This window comes from Xiphophorus hellerii, chromosome 5 (assembly GCF_003331165.1).
Source record: "Xiphophorus hellerii strain 12219 chromosome 5, Xiphophorus_hellerii-4.1, whole genome shotgun sequence".
In the NCBI taxonomy this organism is placed as follows: Eukaryota; Metazoa; Chordata; class Actinopteri; order Cyprinodontiformes; family Poeciliidae; genus Xiphophorus; species Xiphophorus hellerii.
In genome coordinates, this window is record NC_045676.1 from 10,613,625 (window position 1) to 10,636,760 (window position 23,136).

General features: G+C 37.8%; 1 protein-coding gene and 1 long non-coding RNA gene across 5 annotated transcripts in view; both read left to right on the plus strand.

The window, feature by feature from the left end:
• The window catches only part of mast1a (microtubule associated serine/threonine kinase 1a), a 71,012-nt gene that overhangs the window by 19,298 nt on the left and 28,578 nt on the right, over positions 1-23,136 (plus strand). For all 4 annotated transcript variants that reach the window (XM_032562707.1, XM_032562708.1, XM_032562709.1 and 1 more), the window contains 4 exons: positions 13,768-13,856; positions 16,170-16,245; positions 16,717-16,789; positions 21,838-21,998. In XM_032562707.1, coding sequence (XP_032418598.1) covers positions 13,768-13,856; positions 16,170-16,245; positions 16,717-16,789; positions 21,838-21,998 — 399 coding nt within the window. The remainder of the gene's footprint in view (positions 1-13,767; positions 13,857-16,169; positions 16,246-16,716; positions 16,790-21,837; positions 21,999-23,136) is intronic.
• On the plus strand, positions 514-9,405 carry LOC116719904 (uncharacterized). Its single transcript, XR_004339285.1, has 3 exons — positions 514-2,024; positions 2,094-3,465; positions 9,395-9,405. It is a non-coding gene; the product is annotated as an uncharacterized LOC116719904 (long non-coding RNA).

Sequence of the window (23,136 nt, forward strand, 5' to 3'; positions counted from 1 at the left end):
TTCCCCTATCCTCCATTCCTCTTCATCCCTCCTAAAACACACGCGCACACACATACGTACATCGCTGTTGCCTGAATTTTGTGCCCCTAACATTATCCCTTTCTCTACTGTCGTTCTCTCCTCTCCTTTATGGGCCATCTGCACAGGGCCTTTAGTCCCCCTGCTGCTAGCTTTCTCCCCTTCTAATCTCAGGGGGATTAGTGTTAGACTTCACTATTATTTCCATCATGCATGCACTGAGCAACAGGATGCCCAGATGCATAAGGGAGAAGAGCTCACTTAGCTCTGGCTTAAGTGTTTGTGAGACATTACAGCTGACTTTTGTTCTAGTAGATGCAGTAGATTTAACCAAATGGAGGATTGATCCCATTAGGCTGTGGATCTAGGCCCTTTTTTCAGTGTTTGTGGTTTGACAGTAAAAACAACAAAACAAAACACACACACACACCCCCACACACACATACGTGTATATATATATATATAAAGTAAAATCAAAGAAATTGATCATTTTAAGTGGTCTCTTAATTTTTTCCAGAGCTGTACATAACTGTGTGTGCAATTTTTAAGTACTAATGTTGTAGTAATGCTATTGACTATCTGCCTTCAGTTTCAATGACTTGGAAATATAGCAAAAAACTCAATAATTTCATGTTGTACTATGCAGATTCTCAGTTTGCACTGATGAAGATTTATTCACCTCTGCATGCTGAATAGTTGGAGCAGCTTCAACTGACTGCAACTCTGTCTTAATTTGGTTGATACTTAATTCTTAGGGAATTGAATGTTTATACACTGATTCTGAGCTAAGTAAAACAATGAAATCATTTAGTGGCACCTCGTTTTCTGTGTGTGTATTCATTCCAAATACACACATGGAAAATGGGGCAGTTTCAAAAGTGACACACAGACTTCAAAGACAGGACCTGATATTATATAAAACACTCTTCATTTCCTCCTCTTTAGATTCCCCTAACCTGTCTTATTTAATCATCCCACAAACATGGCAGAAGACAGAATAATAAGACAGAATGTGCCAGCAGCTTAAGCTGAAAGATACTCTTAGCTGAGCCAAAGTTTTTCAAAATCCAAAATACCACAACACTTAAAGTCTCAACTGTGCTTCAAGGAAGTATGTGCATGTTTCCCACTCAGCCACTTCCCCATTAAACAAATGGATGCTTTGGTATTATTTTTTTTTAATTAACAACATCCATGTTGTCATTGCTGGACTGGAGTTGATTCATGTACGTATCTTGTGGTCTGATCAGCAACAATAGACAGTTTTGTTTTTGTCACTGTGTGCCTGAAAAATGAATGCAACAACAGTACAAGAAAATATTCTAAGAACACTACTGATGGTATTTTCTTGGGGTTTCTTCTTGGGGGGGGGCTTGTTAATTATATTTAGAACAAAGTCAGTGTCACATCTTATCAGAGAGGAGTTGCTCTAAAACAGGGTTTTACTGATATTTTAAAACAAAGAGGAAATGATTTGACTTTGTAAAATGTCTATTAGCTAATTAAACAAATTAACTAAAATTATTAGCATCTAGTATTAAGAGATTAGCACGGTGAGCACTATTATATATAAACAACAGCATGTGTGTGAAGTCTCTCTTGATCTTTGCCTCTAACAGGCTGCCAACGTTTCCAAATCCAGCAGTTTGCATGATAGCCAGAGGTTGAGACAGACATATTTCTGTACTCTTTTAGGTTCAGTATTTCTTTTATCAACTGAAACTCTGTTACAGCTTACATAATAAATGTCTGGACATGTAGAACATATAATTTCCTTTTACATCCTTGAGGTTCCTTGATAAAACTTGAAATAGCTAGTCTAAAGTCTTCCTCCAGTTGTGGGATGCTGTTACCATGAATTGTTCGAGCTTATCTTGGTGAGTTCACTGATGAGAAAAAGATCAATTCTTGACTTTCTGACTGGCACATGACAGATCAGGATTGATCAGGCTTAAAATTGGACGATTCCAGTCTACAGTCAACTTCTCTGTGCACCTCTTACTCAGGTAAGAGGTGCACCTGAGTAACAATTTCTTAAAACAAGTTTAAGAAATTGTTTAAATTTCTTAAACAAGAAATTTAAACAATTTCTTGTTTAAAGATTAGGAGTAGTGTACAATAAATCCTACATGCGAAGCTAAAACCAGCAAATATTTAGTTTTGTTTTTCTTTTTGCATTTTCAGTCATTGTAAATCAGTTCTGTTTTAAATTAGCTCAATCATTGCTGATTTAATTTGTAATTTACAGAAAAATTACATCTGCGGGAATTTATCATTTTTAAATCTTTGCAGTTATTTCTTCCATTAACTAGAAATCACAACTTTAACTATAAGATTATGTGGAAGATGGATTTAAAGGTCTGGAAAGGTCCAGAATCTTGTTCTAAACACAAATATTTTCCAGGTTTTCTGATTATGTTTTATAAATAGCTGCTGAAAACCAGATCTAAATTTACATGCAAGGATTGTTTAACAATTGGGCCCATAATAAAGCACTGGAGGAGCATTTGGCTGCCCATCCCTGGTTTGTGTTATAAATAAAATATCTTTGATCCCTACTTTCTCTTTGTTCATTTTTTAATTACCTCACATTTTGTCCTTCTGTCCTTTCTCCCTTGCTTTGTGTTGCATCTGTCCATCTGTGTATTTTTGGCTGGCTGTAGCAATTAAGAGGATAATGCTTTTCATCCACTCCAAACAGTCTGAGCTAAAGACACTGAAAATATGAGTAAGAGAGGGAACATTAAGCAGTAGACAGAGACTGTGGCAGAGCTGCAGGAAGAGGAGAGTGGAGTTGGATGAAAGGAAGAGCCTGAGGTAGTGCCTCAGCCTACATTTAAGAGAAGCCCACCGGGGTTAACAGAGCCCTTGACGATAGATTCTTAAGTCCATTCCTGCTTGTTACTTGTTTGTTTTTACCACTTCTTGTGGGTCTCTGTTGGATTGTGAAAGAAAGAGATAAACAAAACATCTAAAGCTTAAATACTTTCCTACAAGTAGCCTAGTTGCCAAAAAAGTCATCTCACTCATACTCAATGCAAATAATAATGATTTGCACATCTACATTTATGTTCATCCATGATGCAGAGTAGAAAGGATTATGATAAAGCAGAAGATATCTCACATCCGGGTTGTGTTGTACAATTAGCATATGCTACATTAAATATATAGCACTTTCTAGAGGTGATAGGGCTGGATAATAAGTCAGTAACAATATCGCGAAAGGCACATGATCAATATCAATAGATAGCACATTAGAATATTCAATAATTTCATTAAACTCTGAACCAGAACAGCACAGCATTCTGGGGGATGGAGGCAGAGGAAAGGCTTTATCTGGCCTGCTCAACATCTCATGGCCAGCTAAGAAAGGTTGCTGGCATCAACTAACTCACTCACTCTTTGGTTACCTAGCAACAACCTGTTACTAGGTGACTTGCACAGCAGGTTCAGCCTGGAGCAACCAGTTTGCCAGTATTTCAGATATGTGAGCATAGTCATGTTCATTGATCAGAAAATTTTTATCCAGATTGCAGAAAATTTGGAATCTGGATAACTGAATTTGGTCAGGGCCGATCACATACAAACCTTCTGGTCACCAGCCAGTTTCTTGGTACATGTGATTTACTTTACTTTTCAAACACTGTGATATAGATGTGGTCTCTGCAGATGGCTATTTTGCACATTATAAGCTTCCATAAAACCATCATCATAATGGTAGCTCTGATACAACAGTGAGAGATCCAGTCATGCACTTCAGCATTGCTGCAATGAGGCACACACTCATGGCTTTTATACGGCTCTGAGACAAATATGCTCTGATTTTATTTTTTTCATACATGATGCTGAAAATAATAATATTGCTACCTGCCTTCTTGCTGCTGCAGAAGACTGAGATAGAGTTAAATGTTCATCCATTTGTTTTTACTGTATAAGAGTTGTGGAGTAAATTCTCAGCACCAAACATAGAAATACTCTCCATGTTTTTTGTTCCTGTTTGTACCGTGACAGGACCATCTGTTACTGACTGATGTTATGGTTGGCTTAAACCAAAATGCATGCTGACTGCAGTTTATTGCTATGGGATACTATGTTTGTCATATGTAATCTGTATTTATATGACAACCTGTACAGGGGCTGCAACAAAATTGCATTCACTCTTTTGTTTTCTTTGTACTCATAATATTGCTTGAATGCAATTTTTATTGGGACTTGGTTATGTATTTATAAAGGCTGCTGTCAAATGATTTGTCTTTTTATATCTGACGGCGTTGACCAAAACTTGGGACAAATTTCAATTGAGTTGGAAAATATATAAAAATGAATTTTAATTCAATTTATTGATACTTTTATAATTATTTATTTGAATACTTATACTTGTCATAATATATTATCTTAGTATTATTTTAATTGTTTTAAACTATTATAATGTATTGAGTTTTGCTCCAGGACGAGAGATTTTAAAGACACCATCTTACTACAATGTTTAAAATAAAAAATACTGGATCTGGGCATTAAGGGAAGTTAAAGTCCACTTTACTGGCCAAATTTGCAAAGTGGGACTGCATGAAACTTTGAATTGTATATCTTAATATCCTGGATGCAGTGCAATGGAGATATTTCACAGACAGTTTTTGTAATAATGAGCATTTTTTTATAATGTTCTTTATCGTGTCAATAGTAGAAGTGAAAAATGGCTTCCTAAAGTTCAGTTACAGCTCTAAATTGGTACTTCTTGGTGATGGAAATATCCCATATGAGATGCTGCATTTAATCCCATATGAGATGCTGATTGAACTCATGGCAATCATTAAGTCTGGTATATCATAGCATCCCTGTCAAAATGACAGGAAAAGACATTGTCCTAGTAGCAGCTAAAATACTAATCTTCAGCTATTTAGGTTCACATTCCTGAAAACTTTGCTTTCATTCAAGATACTAGAATAAACAAAAGGGTGCTTTTCAGTACTGGAATATAAACCATGTCCCAAAACTGTACCACAAAATGCCCCAAGATCTGTTGGTACTTATATTTGTCAAACATAAAGCAAAGCCACAACTGATATCAGGGTCGGGGGAGGGTAAATCAAGACAAAAATGAAAGATGAACTATGAAATGACCAGCTAATCGAAGAGCTACAGCACACAGTTCCCATCTCTGTCAAACTGTATAACTCACCGTCCTGTCACTATCACTCCCTTGGTCTCATCCATCAGTATTCTACCTGGTTGCTGCTGATGGAATCACTGAAGCGACTGCACAGCGTACCGCTATCTGCCATTAATCTGACGTGGTTCTGGCTTCTGCATCCCATCTGGGATCATATTGCTTGGTACATAACCCTTCTGTCTAAAATGAGCAGCACACATAGTTGTTTTTTTTTTTTCGCTACTGACAGGTCAGTAAAATCTCATCTCTTCACCTGCACAACATGCACACAGGACAGAAAGCTCTGACAGGCCAATAAAACTCCTAAAAAGGCTGTCGCTTGTACATATTTCGCTATCCAATAAAAGTCACAAAGTTGAAAGAGAAATTAATCATAATGGAAATCTATCAAGCACATTTTTAAACTTATGTTTCTGTGTAAGTTTGTGTATCTGCAGAAAATTCCGGAAGAGTTTGTCCTGCTTCTGCTTAGTTTTTCAATTTCAATTCACCACTGTAACATTTCTTGAGTTCTTGTGGTGCCTTGGGAAATAATCCATATTGTCTATGTCATAAACTGTCACTGGACAATAAACAGCCACTGCCTTCATAGTAGATGCTCCTTTTTAGATGGCATCAGGTACAAAACTGTGTACTCTTGTTACTATCAAATGTTATGAGAAATAATAGCCACAAATGATGTCCTTATGTTGAGAGTATTGAGATTACTTAAATCCCGTTAATCGTAGAAACAAAGCATGCTGTCTGTAAAGATGATGCACAATTTGCAGGGTTTTGATGGGCTGCTGTAATGTTTGCATGAAACCATAAGCATCACACTGAACATTCGTTTATACCCACCCTCCTGCTGTTGTCTTTATTTTAGGTTTTTTTTTTCAGAGCCTTGGAGCCTTAGCCACAGTCACAAAATTTTGCTTTCTTTTAGAAATGCTGCAAGAGTCAAGCTGGATGCAAATAAGGTCTATTCACTGTGGGATGCTTTCATTTTCTCTGTAAGGTTACTGCCACGGATCACTTCCTGCAAATGAGGACACTTTTTGGATAAAATGAAATGTCATTATTGCAGTGATTCAGGTGCACTTTCTGGCTCTTTACATACAGTCATTGTAGAGAAATTTCACGGCCAGAAACACACACACTCACAGAAAACAACAAAATAAAACACAAGACAGACAGTGTCATGCAAATACTCAGAAAATCGACAGAGGAAAGGCTGATATGGAGGAAGGATCTTGTTGCATCTATGCGATGGGGGACGATTTTAGCATTTCAGAGGACATTTGACAAGAAGTCACAGGCAAAAAGTCAACATTTTGATGTTTGTTGTTCCCTTCTGGGTTAAATCTGTGCCCAAACTGTGTTGTGCTGATGCTTCTCATTAAATACCATGTTAATAGTTCTTATTTTATCACTGTCCACAAACACATGAATGAGTGGTTTTACTAATTTGGAGAACGTACCATGTTTTTTTTACTTTTTTATTTTTTTTACAAGAAAATGTTGAACTGAGCTCACATCATCTGTTTGAAAGTGAACAAAGGGTTTTAATTGAGAAACTTTTCAAATAAACTTTGACTTGTTTATGCAGAAAAGACTCACAAAATTGACTTGTGAAAGGAAGAGGATGGTGACTGCTGTTTCTTCCTGTTTCTGTGGGTGTCCACTCACATTTCGGGCTGTGGTGCACACACATCGGAAATCACATCTAACTATTTTTGTAGAGTTAAATACAGCCAAATTAAAAGCGCACATGTTAATTTATGTGGCTGACTTTTTGGTAGCTGAAGAAACAGGATCAGGATTTAAAACACTCCTTTTCTGCCGTTTAAATGGGGCCTGACTATAAAAAATATACTTTTAATGAGCAAACTTGTGTGCTGTTGTAATTTCGTGGCAGTTTTGCTGTTTGCCAACTAAAACAGGACATTATGTTAATGAGAGCAGCTCTTTGAGAGTTTTGTCCTAATAAAATACAGTTTATGTGAGAAAAGAGAATGGGAGCGAATTACAGAGATGCGTATGAGCTGACAAAGTCCAGGTTGAAATTGCTGAGTTATAATATGCTAACTGATACATGACTGCATGATCGATAAATGGATGAGAAATAGTTCATGCTGGGACTGTAAAGCTTAACTCAGTTTTAAAGGTGTGAAATAAAGTTGGAACTAGCTCTCAATGATTTATTGTTATTGAAAACAATATTCATTTGGCCCCTCTATGTCCTAAATTGTGTTAGTCACCCCACTGGCTTACTAAGTTTCTTTTAATTGCAGAGGTCTAGTTAAATGTATTTTTTCTGCTGTGATTTAGCGCAGGTTGACGCCACTCTTCCCTTCACCAGTGTAAAAACTTTCCATCTGAAGATTAGGGTTGTCACAATTTTAAATGTCAAAGTTGATACTGACACTAAGAAAAAAAAACTCAATACCATTTCTACAACATTAATTGAAATGCCCAGGGTTTTGCCCAGAGCAAAAATCTGATTTATTTTAACTTCCTTAATTCTGACAAAATCGGAAAGTAGGGGAGAATTAAATCCTTCTTTAGAAAAAAAAAAAAAAGTAATTTAAGCATTACTTCCCTGTTTGGCAAATCAGTAGAGAAGATAACACTTCACAGTATAAGTGTTAATATCCTTCATGTAAATATGAGCCTTTGATTTAGACATGCAATTATTTTATTCCATAATAGTTACTCATCTTTAGTGTACCACGGTGTGCTTCTGTTTTTGTCTTTGTTTGCTGTTGGGACAAATATATTTTTATACTGAGAGGCAAATAAAGCCCATCAGCTTTACTCAAAATAGAATAGAATAGAGTTTATTATCATTTGCACAGAATCATTAAGCACATTGAAATTCATGTGTGTTTCTCCAACTTAAGGATAATAAATGTTTATAAAATATAAAAAAATAAATGTAAGATAAAAAGGACACGTTGAAAACAAACATTTAAGAAAAAGCATCAATCGTTCATGTAAATAAATAGTAATTGATGTTGCACATTAAAATTATCTGATTGCAGTTCAAAGGCTTCACATTTATCATATTTTGTGTTGCAGTAATGAATAGTTCCTGCCATCTTTTATGTCATGTGCCACTAATTTAACAGTGGCTCTGAAAAAACCTCCTGTGTAATTACTTTGTATTATTTGTATGACTTTGGCTTTCTATTGTTACAAAAGCGATGCAGTGGGTGTTACTCTGTCATCTTTGTTCTCTTTCTTTAACAGAAAAACACCAGATCTTCTATTTTTGTCCCTCTGTGCCAACGAGCTTAGCAGCAGGAGGACCATGTGAATAACACCTGCAACAACCTTTCACATCAACATGACAATGTTGTTCTTCACCTCATCTCATCTTATCTTATTTATCTCTTCTCCTATCATTTTTGTCTCAGCTTGGCCCATTTTCTTAGGTCTGCTGCCTGTCAGCATCACTCAGTCATCCTCTCAATCTTCATTTAAATGCCTAAAGCCTGTTAAATCTGGCCACATGGCTTGATTTGGACCCTGTCCCAAATTTGGGATCAGTCCTCGTCCCAGAGGATGTTTTGGACTGTGGCAGTAATGCAGTGGATGTTGAGTAATTGGATGCACAAACAGGAACCAACCTAACTGAGCGGGGAAGCATTTTAAAGATACAGCTTTTTATCCCATTCAGCTTTATCCCATTGCACGCGATGCAAAACATGCACTCACCTTTAAGAGGGCCTGATGTAACCTAATGTGTCCTGTCTGCCCCTGTGAGTCAGCACTCAGTGCAGAAGACGACACCACTGACTGACAGACAACATACACACACATACACACTCGGAGAGTTAATAACCTTCAGGGGAAAACCTATTAAATATGCACAGACGCTAGATCACATCATTCACAAGCTAACGTGTGCAGGCAGATGGAGGTTGAGTCGTGATCTCTCACCCAAACAGAGTGATAGGAAAACTCACATTTTTTTCTTCACTTGTTCTATTTACATGCACTACTCACTGTGACAAATCTCTATAACTTTGGACTCTTAATGTTTTCTTTGAATGATTTTTGTTTTCAGGGAGGAGTAAGCTTACAGCAAATAACATCAATAACTTCGACTTAAGTAAGAGGTCAAGAGCTGGACACATAAGTTAGATGTTTTGTGGATTTTCATTTTATAGAGATTCAGGCTCAAATATATACATACACTTGAATATGTGAAATGTCTCTTAGCAAGTTGCTGAAAAGCTCCACTCCTATCATATTGATTAATAAGGTTCTGGATTAATTTTGGCTGATTTAAATTGTTTTGTTTCCTAGCAGATTTTAAGTATACACCATGCAATTTCAATAGAGCTTAGGCCACAACCAATACAAAAGCATCACATTAGCCGTCTTTGTCCATTCTTAAACGGTGGGCAGGATCATTAGGAGTACGACGAGCCAGAGAGCTAGCCTACTGACTGCTCATGTACAAAGCTGAAATGGCAAGCTGGAAGACCAGTGATTTCAGAACACGTCTTCACAGTTCCTACTCTGTAGATAAATGGAGTGCTATCAACAGGAAATAGAGAAAGATAAAACACTTTTGATGAATGAGTAGTAGAATGTCAGCAAGATCTTGGTGAGTTTATTTATCCAAGAAGATGCATCCTCCAGTGACACTTTAGGATTCCCTCAGTGTTAGAGGAGAACCTTGTTATCGGAGATGGTACCTAAATACTTAATCCCTCTACTATCTCAACTGGAGAACTGTGAACCACAGTGGTGACAGTCAAATGCCAGTTCCCTAGAGAAAACAATGAAGAAATTTAAATTTAATGACTCTAGCAGAAGCTATTTTGGAGGGTTCTCCAACTCCCAAAAAACAGGATTGTAAATTTACAGAGCAGTTGATGGCCCAATTGCCAGTTGTAGGCCTGCGGGGGATAATTGTTCGTCAAAGCTTCTGCTCGAGTCATTACTGTGGTTTTAACCTCGCAGCATCTCGCAGCATGCCGAATGGAGCAACCGGTGGCACTACAGTCTGTCATTAGTGACACACAGGCAGAGGTCACATGTGTGTCAGTCTGACAGTTTTACTAAGTCATGTAAATAAATCCTGAAATTTCTGCACTGTGAAGTTATTGTACAAGTTTCGGAGGCATCTGGTAGGATTGTCTTTAATGACTTTGTGTGTCCATGCTGTAAAACACCATAGGATGCAAACAGGTGGAAGTTAAAAATCTGTTTTTTTGAATACAGTCTGATTCAAACAGATGGACTGTTATCTGTTCAAGATTCAAGGGGTGAAAATACTGTAGTGATGCTCTGTATGTATACACTATAAATGTGTTGCGGTGCTGCCCACTCCATGTCTTGTGTCTCTTTGCCCTGTCAAGGATTCTGGTAATGTTTAGATGAGAAAACTTAGATGCACAAACCTTCTGATTCCTGCAAAACACACAGAAAATCACTTACTTGCTTTGCACCTTGTGATAGACTGACACGTTCACTTATATCAACAGACCCCCACGCGATGCACCTGACACTTCCAGACCGAGTGAATCACCCCGCTCCTGAATGACAGCATCACAGATTGAGTCTACGTTATGGATTAGACAGTGGATTACAATGGATTAGAAATCTGGCATTCACAAAAACCAGTGAATGCCAGATCCCTGCTTTCATTGCAGGGTGACGTCATTCTGTTTGGCTTTGCAGGCTGTCGATCGGAGCTCATTCAGCCTCATGCCCTCCTTCATTACTTCGTTTGTTTGACACGTCTGCTTCTCACTGTTAGCTTTGGTGAAAACAGTTGCATTTGTCACCGTTTGCTTTTTATAAGTGTGACTCCGCATGTGTTACTATGGCAACGCCGTACATTCCTCCTTACGCGTTTTCCCTTCTGGCTGCTCTTCATCTTTCTTCTTTTTTGGTCCATCAGCTCTAGATGGAGGAGAGTCGTGCTGAATGAACCCAATTAGGGTTATAAATTTCTATTAGTGGAGGGTCGCAGTTTTTTTTATTAAACCTTCAGTTATTTTTTCAATTTGAGATGAATAATGCATAAGTGATTGACTTAATGATCTGCATGTGTATCTCGAAGGCTTTTTTGTGTGTGACACAGAGACACATGCATGTTTAGATTTATGGTTTAATGACGACAGTGTGCTGCTTTCTAACTTCCCACTCAGACACAAACACACATGCCATCTTAGCCAGATTGAAAGAGAATGAGCAGTCTGCTGTGGACAGATCTGTGAGAGAGTAATTTATAGCCATGTAGACACAAACACACCTCAACACACTTACACAAACACCTCCAACAGAATTTACTCATCGCTTTCTCATTCAAGTTTATCATTTAATTTAGTTTAATTTGCTGACAACCTCCTACAGCTACTGTAATCTTTGCAGACTACTTCTGCTAATGACAGATAAAAGATTTTCTTTTACACCTCTTCTCTAAAGACTCCAGGTTCCGATTCACCTAAACCACCGTGTCACTTTTTTTTTTAATGTTCAGTATTTTCATGAATTTTGAGACAATTTGTGAAGCTCTCTTTCTAAGATGTGATCTGTGTACATTTTTACTGAAAGAAACAAAATCAATTAGATTTTTTCTTTTGTAAACAGACTCTGGTCTACACAAGAACTATATGACCAAACATGTTTTCTCCTCATACATGCTTCTCTTAAAACAAATCAAAATTAAGTTGTAGTTTGACCTTTACTGGCAGCAAGAATAAAGAGCAGCCCTTCTGTTTAGCCTTTGTTACAGTACAAATGCTTTGGGCAAGATGCCCTTTTCCAGAACTCATTTAAGATAACAATGTTGTAGAGCAAAAAGACTTTTCTCTTTATGGGAAGATTAGATGGCTTTGCCCTCAGGAGCTTTCATTGTGTTTCTGTCTTTAATAGTCTTGTCAGCTCTGAGCTCTTTACTTGGGACTTACAGGGGAACAATGTTCTTGACTTCACACATTTCAATAATTTATAATTCAACGAGCTCTGAACAGGATGAGAGCAAGGTTGGATATGGCGCTCTGTGAAAGAACAGACTGAGAACAGAAAGAGCGACCAGCCATCGGAAGAAGTTAGGATTATTTATGGCAATTAAAATTGATTTACTGAGAGTTCACAGTGACAAGCCACAGATTGATGTGCCATCTGGATAAGATGCAGGTTGATGATTAACCTTAAAATGTATTAAAAACCGGTGGTAAATATCAGGAAGCCTGGTTCAGCTGTAATACATGATGAATCATGAATCAAAAGCCGGGAATATGATCTGGTGTCAAGATGGAGCAGTATGTTTGTTTGCTTAAGTGACTCAGCTTCTGAATAAGGATGAGCAGGTGGATTATCAACACTGGAGATGAAATAAATAAGCTGGTGATTTCAGGCAGGTGTAGGAGCAGGACATCAGTGGTCGACACAAATGAGATAAGTATGTGCAGTTGGTGCCTCTTCACTGCGTCTGTTGTCTTTCCCTCCTCCCCATTGCTTTACTTGTCTTTTCTTATTGAAAAATCTAGAGTGAGGGATGCTGTTAAGTCTGCTCCAGCCCTCTCTGTTCAAAGCCTAATGCATTTCCCTTAAATATTTCAATGTATTCCTCTTCTGTTCTGCAAGGCTGAGTACAAGCTCTCCGTCAGCTGGCGCCCACATAGGCAGACTGCCACCAGGAAAATCCTTCTACTGGTTTGATGTCTCAGAATGCCAGAGAAAATAGCTGAAGAGTGACATCAGTAGGGAGAGAGATAAGGCAGGCAGGAAGGCAGGCAGGCAGGGTTTTGGAACGATGCAAGATGATAGATCCAGGCTTCTCACATTATTTAAAGTGCATTAAATAATCGCCTTGTTCTCTGTGGCTATATGTTCAGATTTCTCTTTGTGTTCTGCTATTTACAGTACTTCCTATGCAGATGTGAGAAGGTTTGGTGGCTGATGCAATGAGAAACCAACTTGTTTTTTTCTTCTTCTTTCTTTTCAGTGGTTCTGCTTTGCAACATCTGATATTGCTGAAGCACACACAGCCACAAAGAGTAGTAAGCAAAAATCCCAGTCAGTACATGACAGTAACACCTGTATCATTCACTTCCCACTTTATGAGCTGTTGTGTGAAACAATAACTCCCGTGTTTCTGTGTGTGTGCCCTCCTGTCAGAATCTCCAATGGCACATCGAGTCTTGCCGCACCAACATGTGAAGCCCTAGCGCTTCATTAATTTCAGTTTTTCATTACGGTGAACTCCCGTCTTCCCTGATTTTTTCCCCCTCCCTCTCTTTCCTTCACCACTCCTTCCATTAAATTTCTTGGCAGCAGCTGTCAAGGGGGTGAACCTTAAGGAAGTGAAATATTTTCTTGCTTTGTCGCTGCTTACTGAATAAGCAAATGTTGAAGTCCTGTGAAATGCAGAAACAAAGGCGTACTTCACTTAAGGTTGCAATATGCTTACACCTACATGTAGTTTACTAGGATTTTACTAAACGTCCTATCAGAACAACAAGTAAGGACATATCTAAGAGCAGATGGTATTGATCTGGATGTCTTGGGGTAATCGGTGCAGCTGATTTATGGAGGAAAGACAAATACTTATTTGCTCTTTGTTCTGTTTCCAGTTGCAGAACCAGTAACCGGAAGAGCCTCATCCTGACCAGTACTTCCCCCACCCTGCCGAGGCCGCACTCTCCATTACCCGGACACATAGGTCAGTGAGACATATACCTGCCTGCCAATATATAAAGGTAATCTCATGTATTCTAAATGTCAACATATACAGGGGAAAAACCCCTCAGCACATTCTTACCTCCAATGTGCCTCGATTCATCTAAGAGATCAGGTATTTTTTTTACCACTATTTCATTTTCCAGATATAGTAAGGACCGTTTTCACCATCTGGCTAACATACATTAAGGAAAATGTGATTTTTTTTTTTATATACTTAGCTTTGTCCAAACTCGTTATATTCATTTTGCTAGAGTTTGTTCATTTACATTTTTGTGTGTTTGAATATCTTTAAAGTATGAATCAGTGATAGGAATTCAACTAATTTAAAGCACAAACACTGGTTGAATATACAGGTAAAATTATGCCAGAAAAATTATGGCAACACAAAGAATGTAATTTTACTGTAGCTTTCTTAGAAAAATGTTTCCATATATTAGTCAGAGTATGTTATATAGAGCTACATTTGAGCCTATATGTTTAATTTTCAACCTGTGTGCAGAATATATCCACAAAATATTAAACCAACCTAATTATTTGTATTAGTTAAAAAAATGTATTGAAGTAATTTATTAACAACTTAAAAAAAAGACAAATATTTAAATTAACCTAATTTCTATTATAAAATGTTTGGTGAGAATTTTCCTCCTGCTATTTTAGAAAGTATAGATAAAATTGGATATACAAAACAATCTGTATGTTTACACTTTAAAGCTCTTTGCAGTTTCTTGAAAAACTCCTCAATATTTTATATCTAATCTGGTCTAATTGTTTCTGTATTTGCATTGCAAGACTGGCGCCATACACTCCAAAAGTCTCCACAGTTTTTCTACTGGGGGCGGTATTGTAAATAGGCCATTACAGCACCTGTAGTAACTTCTCCATGTCTTTGATATGCATGCAGGAAGCGGTTATGCAAATTCTTGTTGAAAAATGCATGGACTTCTGTGGAAAAGATGTCGTCTTGAAGGCAGCATATGCTGCTCTAAAACCTCTGCTGTACCTGCTGGCATTAAGGCTGCCGTCATAGAAGTGGAAATTAGCTTTGCCAGGGGCACTGATACAAACCCCTGCTGTTACAGAGCCTGGCTTTGAGACCAATTTTTAAAAGTAGTCAAAATCACCCCTTATTGTCTTTGATCTAAAGCACAGGCACCATTTGAACTAATCTCTAATCTACAACTCAGAATTAAATTATTTTGTATTCCTAGAATCAATTTATGAAGCATTATGTAGAGAGAATCATTTTTCTTTAAATATTTAATATTCAATTACTTATCATTTTTGTTAAGTAATTGAAAATCCCCTGACCTTCTTTGCTGCTCAATGGTTCATTCTTTTGGCATCTTTTGCTTTTGTGCCAAATCATAATTCTAATCGATTATAGAGTTTGAGCACAGACATCACCTTGCATTGCATTCTGGGATTTTTGGGGTCTTACTGTCAGATCTGCTAAACAGTTGTCTACTGGGTGGTGGAAGAGTGATACAGTAGACAAAGAGAAAGAAAAACAGAAAGGAATATAAAGAAATTTGGTTTTATTTATTATAACAGAAAGCCTTACAGACAAGCAGCAATTTCTTTTTACTCCATAATTTTTTGTAGATGTTTTGCTGAAAAGCTCTCCACAAAGTGAAGAATTAGCTATTATTTTCTGCACACATAAATCTTACATTTTATCTGATGTTGAAGTTTGAATCTGCCTTAGTCATACACAGTATTCACTGCTAGTGTAAGCTCCAACATGAAGATATGCTACTGTGACACAATGTTAAATAAAATGCTGAAAGATTAAAATGTTATTCTTAATAAATATTAAGATTTAAAGATGCTTAATAATTAACATTCAGTCTTTTGTAGAATGTTTTTGTAATAATGTTTTGTAATAAGGACAAACAGTACAGGTTTGGATTCCTAACCTACTGTGATTCAGGATTAGAAGTGACCTAGATTTTGACGATTAGATATGAAAATGTCTATGTCCGTCATTAGAGACTTAAGGCTTGACTTGGACTTGGAAAAAAAGACTCTGAATCACAACAGTTAAAAGCAAAACCAAAAAAACACATTGTGCATGTATCTTTGGTAACTTTGTTTAGTGTTGTATTCATATTTCCATACAACTGCTTCCCTGCTTCACCATCACTATTACCTTAGCAGATTAAACGTAGAAACATTTCCTGTAGGTGTCCAAGTGCAAAAAAGGCAAGCTAGATCATAGTTGTCTCAAAGACAAAAGTGTAATGTCCTGCTTTATATTGCCGGCTTATTCTTCTCTCCACCTGCGTTTCATCAGGAAGCAGTCCACTGGACAGCCCTCGCAACTTCTCACCAAGCGGACCTGCCCACTTCTCGTTTGCCTCATCTCGAAGGTTGGCTTTGCCTTTTATCACACCATCTGTAGCTACACCTGTGCTTTACAAAAACACAAGGCATTGCAGTTAAATTGTTCTTTGGATTACTTTTGCACACACAACGTCTATCGCAGATCTATACGTCTTTGTCCTGGCCTGCTCCCTCTGCGCCTGTGTGACAATGTCTTGACAGCAGGCTGACACAGTTTGAATCAGGCGAAGAGCCAGGACTGTGCCCCTCATTACTCACTCAGAGGAGGCGTCAGACTCTGTGATGATTGGAGAAAGCCTCGAAGGAGAAGAACGAAAGAATCCTACATGTAATTGGATTGGGAGGAAGTGAAGGTGGCGGATTTGCTCTTGTTTAACTGCCAGTTGTGTTTTGCCATGAAAATAAAATAGAAACATAAGGTTACAAAAGAACTCATCCCCCTCTCGGTGTCTAACAAGAATCCTCTTTTCTGATTGTAATTTTTTGTCTTTTGTCAGGGCTGATGGGCGTAGATGGTCTTTGGCATCTTTGCCTTCCTCAGGATATGGCACCAATACACCCAGCTCAACGGTAGGCTCAACAAGAAATTAATACAGTTTTTTTATTTAACTTACAAGAAAGATGATTTTTATTTGTCTTGAAATACTATACTTAACCCTCTGATGCATGAATTATGATCCTTTGTGTCAGAATTTTTTTCCCATTTTTTAAAATTCTTTTCTTAAGGCATAAAAAAGGTAGGAAAATTTTTTTGTAAAAATAATTTTATTTTTATTTTTTATTTTTATGTGATCAATTGTAATTTTGTCCAAATACAAAGTTGTTATTTGAAAAATACATCAGTAGTATTGTTCCTTAGGGGTTATCTGATGTCACAATATTTTTTTTACTTGCAAGAGTCGTCTACAGTAGAAGAAGGGACCGGGTCGGTTCTCATGCTTTTTTGTCTCTCGGCCATATTGTATTTAACAAAAATAATTTCTTGCATTTGCAGCTGATGGCCAGTAGTTCATGGTATATTTTATGATGCATTAGTGTCCACTTCAGTAGTCTGTGTGCATTTATAACATAAAAATCCACAGGAAGCAGAAGAAAATGGCTTTTAGATAGCTGTCCACTGTAGTGACCGCTATGCATGAAAGGGATAAATGGTAAAATCTTTTTTATATTAATCTTTCTCTTGTGATCTGCTTTATATCAACACACCCATAATTTGCCACATATATAATTATATGTATTGCAGAGTTTCAACAACATGTACAGTACAGCTGGCTCATGAGGATGAAATTTTATCTGTATATCTGGGAAAATTACTAATGCCATTTTTTTGTTGTTTTTACAAATAAAGTATATGCAAATTACAAACGTTCTTTTAAAGAGTTTCTAATCCGTTAGAACTATTGATGTCCATGTTAGACTTTTTGATGCAAAAATGTCAAACAAACAAGTTTTGACCTGAGGCTCAGACTCTCCTGTGTTCACATTATCCTGTCTATAAGGTGTAGCCAAGTTATCTGACAAAAAGCATTCAATAGAAAGCAAAAGCAGCCTTAACTTCCCTTGAGTTTGTTGTCTTATTATTGCAGCAGCAACCTCTCTTTATCCCCTCTCAAATCGAGGAGCCTTCTGACTAAGTGTGCCCTTGTAACAGGAAACTTGTCTATCAAAAAGCAACAGAGGATTTCTCTTCCCTCTGCACAGTGTGAAAATGGAAACTCACTGGGATCATATGCTTTCATCTCCATGTGTACCAGAGAAGCTCAGGAAGAAAACTAACATGAAAGCGAGAGAGATCTGGGTTTCTTCCACACTAATCTTTCTACCTAACTCCAAAAATCCTGATCTTAGAAGCTCTCTTATTTCTGAGTGAAAAGTTTTGCATCATTCTCATGCATATATTTATTCTATTCAAAGACTTAATTTGCATATATTGTAAAGATTTAAGCATGGATGAATCCATGTTCTGAAGATACATAGTTTTGTTTTGCTTTAAAATGATTACATGCCGCAGTTGCAGCTGAATGCCATGGATCCACAAACATGTTCACTCAAGCGTTCTTTGACTTTGTGTACTCTTCAGTGAGTCTTGGGTGATTTTCTTCTCAAAGCTTTTGACTCGCAAGAACATGCAACGCATGTAAAGCAGAGCTAAAAATATCTAATCAGTTGCTAAGATATGATCGACCTGGCTTAGCTGCAACTCATATCTTAGAGTTTCAGGAAAAAAAACGTGCAGCAGAGGTAATTGAAAGGAAATGTAACCAATCGTTGTGTTTGCAAGTGGTTTCTCTTTTCATCTCTAAATCTCCAGAGAGGCAGCGAAAGATGATAAAAGGAGCCAACTGAGACAAAATGAAAGAGAGGGAGTTAGAGATGAAATATGATTTCAGGCAAACGGAGAGACTAAAACAGCAATCGGCTCAGTCTGAATGCAAGATGTTCGAAACATAAGAGGCTTCTGTGAGAGACGAACACTGCCAAGGCACATTTATGTTTTTTAAATTGTCCATTTAGGAAATGGATTGTAATGCGAGGGAAGCTCAGGTGGATGTGTCAACTCAGTCCACTTGCAGTGCATTTATTTATATCCAGGAGAAACTCACCTCCTCTGCATCCTTTCTGCTTATTCCTCCTAATTTCTGCACTGCAACAACAAAGTAATTCACTCTACTGACTCTTTTTATTGAAGCTGAAGATATCTGCTCTGTCTCTCCAAATTCTTTTTACCTCCAACACACCTCTCCAGCCTTTCCACCCAGTCATTACTGCTCTGCTGGTTCTGACATGCGCCATTACTCGCTTGATTAGCTACAGTGGGACACTTGCATACTAACCAGAAACAATGACAGAGAACTCTTGTGTTTAAAAAGGAGTTTTTCTTTGAGAACGTTATATATAATAGAAGGGCTGCTGTAAACCCATGCAACATATCAAATCACAATCGCAATCTCTAAGGACTGTTGGGTTGCAGTAATTGGTAGTATATGTACTTAGTTTTTTAAAGCTTTGATTGATCAGTGAACAGTCAGAGGTTTTCCCAGGATGATCTATGGAGTCAGGCGCAGGCAGATCTATTGATCTGAATTGACTCTGAGCTGGAGTCCAGTACACTTCAGCAGGGCTGTTGTAAACAAATATTTTAGTAATCGAATAATCTATCGATTATTCTTACGATTAATCAAGTAATCGGATAAAAAAAAGATAAGATAAAACATTGGTAAATCTAACATAACAGCAGTGTTACTATCGCATATCAACATCAGTCCAATTTTTCACATTTGAGCATCCCTAAAAATAACTTTTATGTAGGTTAGAAAATGAACTTGTAACAATAATAGCTCACTTTCTAAGTTAACCAGAAGAAAAGTTACACAAAAATCTGAAGTTATATTCAATTTAATAATAAAGAGGCAGGCTCACAAATACGCTTATAAAAATGTCTGTAAACTCCAGCTTTTAGTTTATGCATTCATCTTCAGTCAATTTAATAGATGAACTCTCACCTTGCCCAGACATTTATAGCTTTTGTGTTTGTGTTAGCGACGAGATTTGACACCTTCTTTCGTCACACACAGAAACTCATCTACCAGCTATGTGCCGCCATGATGAGCTCCGCCACCCATTTGTTTAGACCGGGATGATATTAAATACATTTTCCGGTTCGTCCGTAAGACAACACTTAGGTTAATCATCTAATGCGCAGCCGCCCGCAGTGTTCAGTCTATCTGCTCACCTGTATAAATACACCTTCAGCTCTTCCCCACTGTTCGCTCTGAACCGCCACCAGGCAGCAGCTCCGGGATGGAAAAAGCTGCCGTACTCCAGGCGTCGTGCCAGTCATTTTAAGGATGCTTATTGATCTCCCGAAAAACGACAAAGACCCGCCGGACATAATCACCAATCAATAAAATCCTCCCAGGCCGAACTTGAAAATTTGACCTTCTGCTGCTAACACTTAGCTTTCGTCAACAACTCAGGTGGAAGTGAGAGCGCTGCGCAACGCAAGTAATAACCCGGCCGGAACACGGTGCATTAAATAATGAAACATAACTTAACGAAGCTTTGAGGCAGTGAAATTTTCCTCGAGGAATTTTAATAATCGAAGTACTCGAATCACTCGAGGAATCGTTTCAGCCCCAAACTTCAGTGCATCTTGCAGATATTTGCTTGTTTTTGACCTTAAGCATTTTCTACTTTATACAGTCCCTTGCAAAAGCATCTGGTTGAGCTTTTCCTTGTTCTTTGATATCACCAAAACAACCTCTATGTATTTTATTGTGACTTCATGTGGCACACAAACACAAACTAGTGCTTGGATAAAGATGTGTTTGGAGTTATTGTCTGGTACAAGGTGAATCTTCACACTAGTTGCAAGTACTTTGGAGCTTCTAACAAGTTTTATTACAGCTTTGCCTTTTATTTAGCTCTGTCTGTCTTTCCTGTTTCTGCTGAAGAAAAGTATCTAAACAGCATGATTCTCCCACCTTGGGGGTCAGTGAACTTTTTAGATTTAACTGCGGTATAAAATCCCGATGGGGCATGAATACTTTTGCAATGCATTGCATTACTCCTGTGAAGCAGAGTGCACTATCCTGTTGGGCTGCAGCAGCTGCCATCCTGCAGGGCTGTTGAAACGGAAATCGTTTTGTGGTAAATCAGTGCTTAGCTGGGTGCAGTGACAAAGAGGCATCTATATTAACTCTAAATCCAAAGATTTTCCTGCAGAAAGTTGCATCATGCCATCATGATCAGCACTTTTTTCTCTTTTTACTGCTTTAAACTGTGTCAGTGTGAATCTGTGTGTATCCAAAATCAATAAAACCTCATCAAAATGCTACAAAGTCTTGAAATTGACTGCTAGGTGATCCAACTGTGCTCCTCATATAGAAAGCAGTTGTAGATGAAGTGAAAAGATATCCTCACAGAAACTCTTTGAAATATGAGATCAATACTAAACATGTCTCTTCTATATTGATCATTATATAAAACAAAATTTCTATGAAATAATCTTTGTGTCCAAGAACTTCCTAATTAATTTAGTCCTGTCAGCTCTTCTCTAAACTGAGCATCAACTGGATTTTTGTAGCAGAAATGATTGTGACCAAAGCTAGCTAGCCTGGAACTCCCAAAGGGAGATGTGTTCATTAAGCCTCACATTGATCCAGGCCACTTTCCACTCCTGTGCAGAAGAAAAGTCTTTTGTTTGAGCCCAAACAGCGTTACCTTCACCTCCCAGTGGTATCAAACACTTAAAGCAGCAAGTCAACTTCTACTTTAAGTTACCTTTTTGAGGGGCTGAGGTCTTTCTGATGTTTTCTAGACTACTAAAGTTGGCTATGCTCCTACACAAACCCTTTCAGTGCTGTATTTTCTCCACCTCTCGTAGTTGTTTTTCTTTTACTTAGCTGTTTCTATCAATCAGTTTTCTACCCACACACATCATGCTGTGCTTTCTTCTTTTCTTTTCTTTTTGATGTGGTCTTTGTTATCTCTGGGTATCTATTTTTAAATGTTTGATGTTTTTCCTCCAAAGCCTTAAAAAAAAGTCAAAGAAAGAGCAGGTCACTTTAACCCCTCTCTTTTTTCCTTTCTTCTTTCTGTCTCTGATCCCTCTCCAGTCGTCCAGTTCCTCTCAGGAGCGTCTGCACCAGCTGCCCTTTCAACCAACCATGGATGAGTTGCACTTCCTGTCCAAGCACTTTGGCAGCACAGAGAGCATCACAGACGATGACGGGGGGCGGCGTTCGCCTCATGTGCGACCTCGCTCCAGAAGCCTCAGGTACAAGAGCTTCAGGTCAAAAGAACGATGTAGAAAAGCATTTTCAAGTGCTTGCTTGCTTGTATCCTAATGGAAAGATTTTATGCCAAATGGTGGAGGTAGAACAGATGAAAACCAAGAAAACAAGTCTACATGTAAGGTTTTGGTTTTTTCTCTGGGTTAATTTAGGTTTTTGTGTCGTTTTCAGTTAAATTTAGTCTTCGTGTTGTCCTGTCCACCCCTTGATTGTCCCCAGCTGTCCCTTGTTTCTCCTGATTGTCTCCCTGTGTATTTAATCCCACCTGTGTTTCTTGTTTCTTGTTGGGTCCTTGTCTAATCTGTCTAGTTCTTGAGTAAAGTCTGTCGTTTCGTCTGCCGTCAGTTATTCATTTGTTCCAGTTGTGAGCATTAGCCTTCCGCTCATCTGTGCTGCCTGGATTATTGTGTTTTTTTGGATCTATGGATATTAAATCATCATTCTCACTCAACAACCTGGGTTCATCGCATAATCCTCACATTTAAATGACACTACATTTAAAATGCTGATTAATTTTACAGGGATACAGAGGCTTATTTTTATAAAGGATAGGGTTCTTCTGAGAGCAATATTTGTGTTCATATCAATCATTGTTGTAACCCTTGAAAAGAGAGATTTTTAGGGACACCTTAGAAATAAAGGGGTGAATACTGCACTTGCAAATTCCTAAAAAGAGTAAATGTTTCCTCAATTAACATATTTTTCATCATCAGTTGTGTTAATCCAAATAACATTTTGATTGGCTGTATGTTTAAGATGTACTGGTCAGAGCTTTGTAGTTGATTTCAGGTTTCTAGTTGAGCTTTGCCCTGCTGTTTTGTACATGAAAAAGTCAGGTATGTAACAAACAAAAGCATAGAACCCAAAACTGCTACAGAGCTAAATGACCATCTCTATTGTAGCAGTCTGAATGAACAGCAGCCATTTCTGTGTAGACAGAAGTTTACTTCTTCTCATTTGGTCTTTTGTTTGACTTATATTGATATTGTAATTAGTCTTCTCCCTTCAGCATTAACTTCCACACTAAAGAGTGTGCGAGATAGGTGTGGTGGATTTTCTGATCAGATTGAATTTTGAGTTTTCAACTGGCTGGTTGCTCAGATTGTGTATATAGAAATCTAG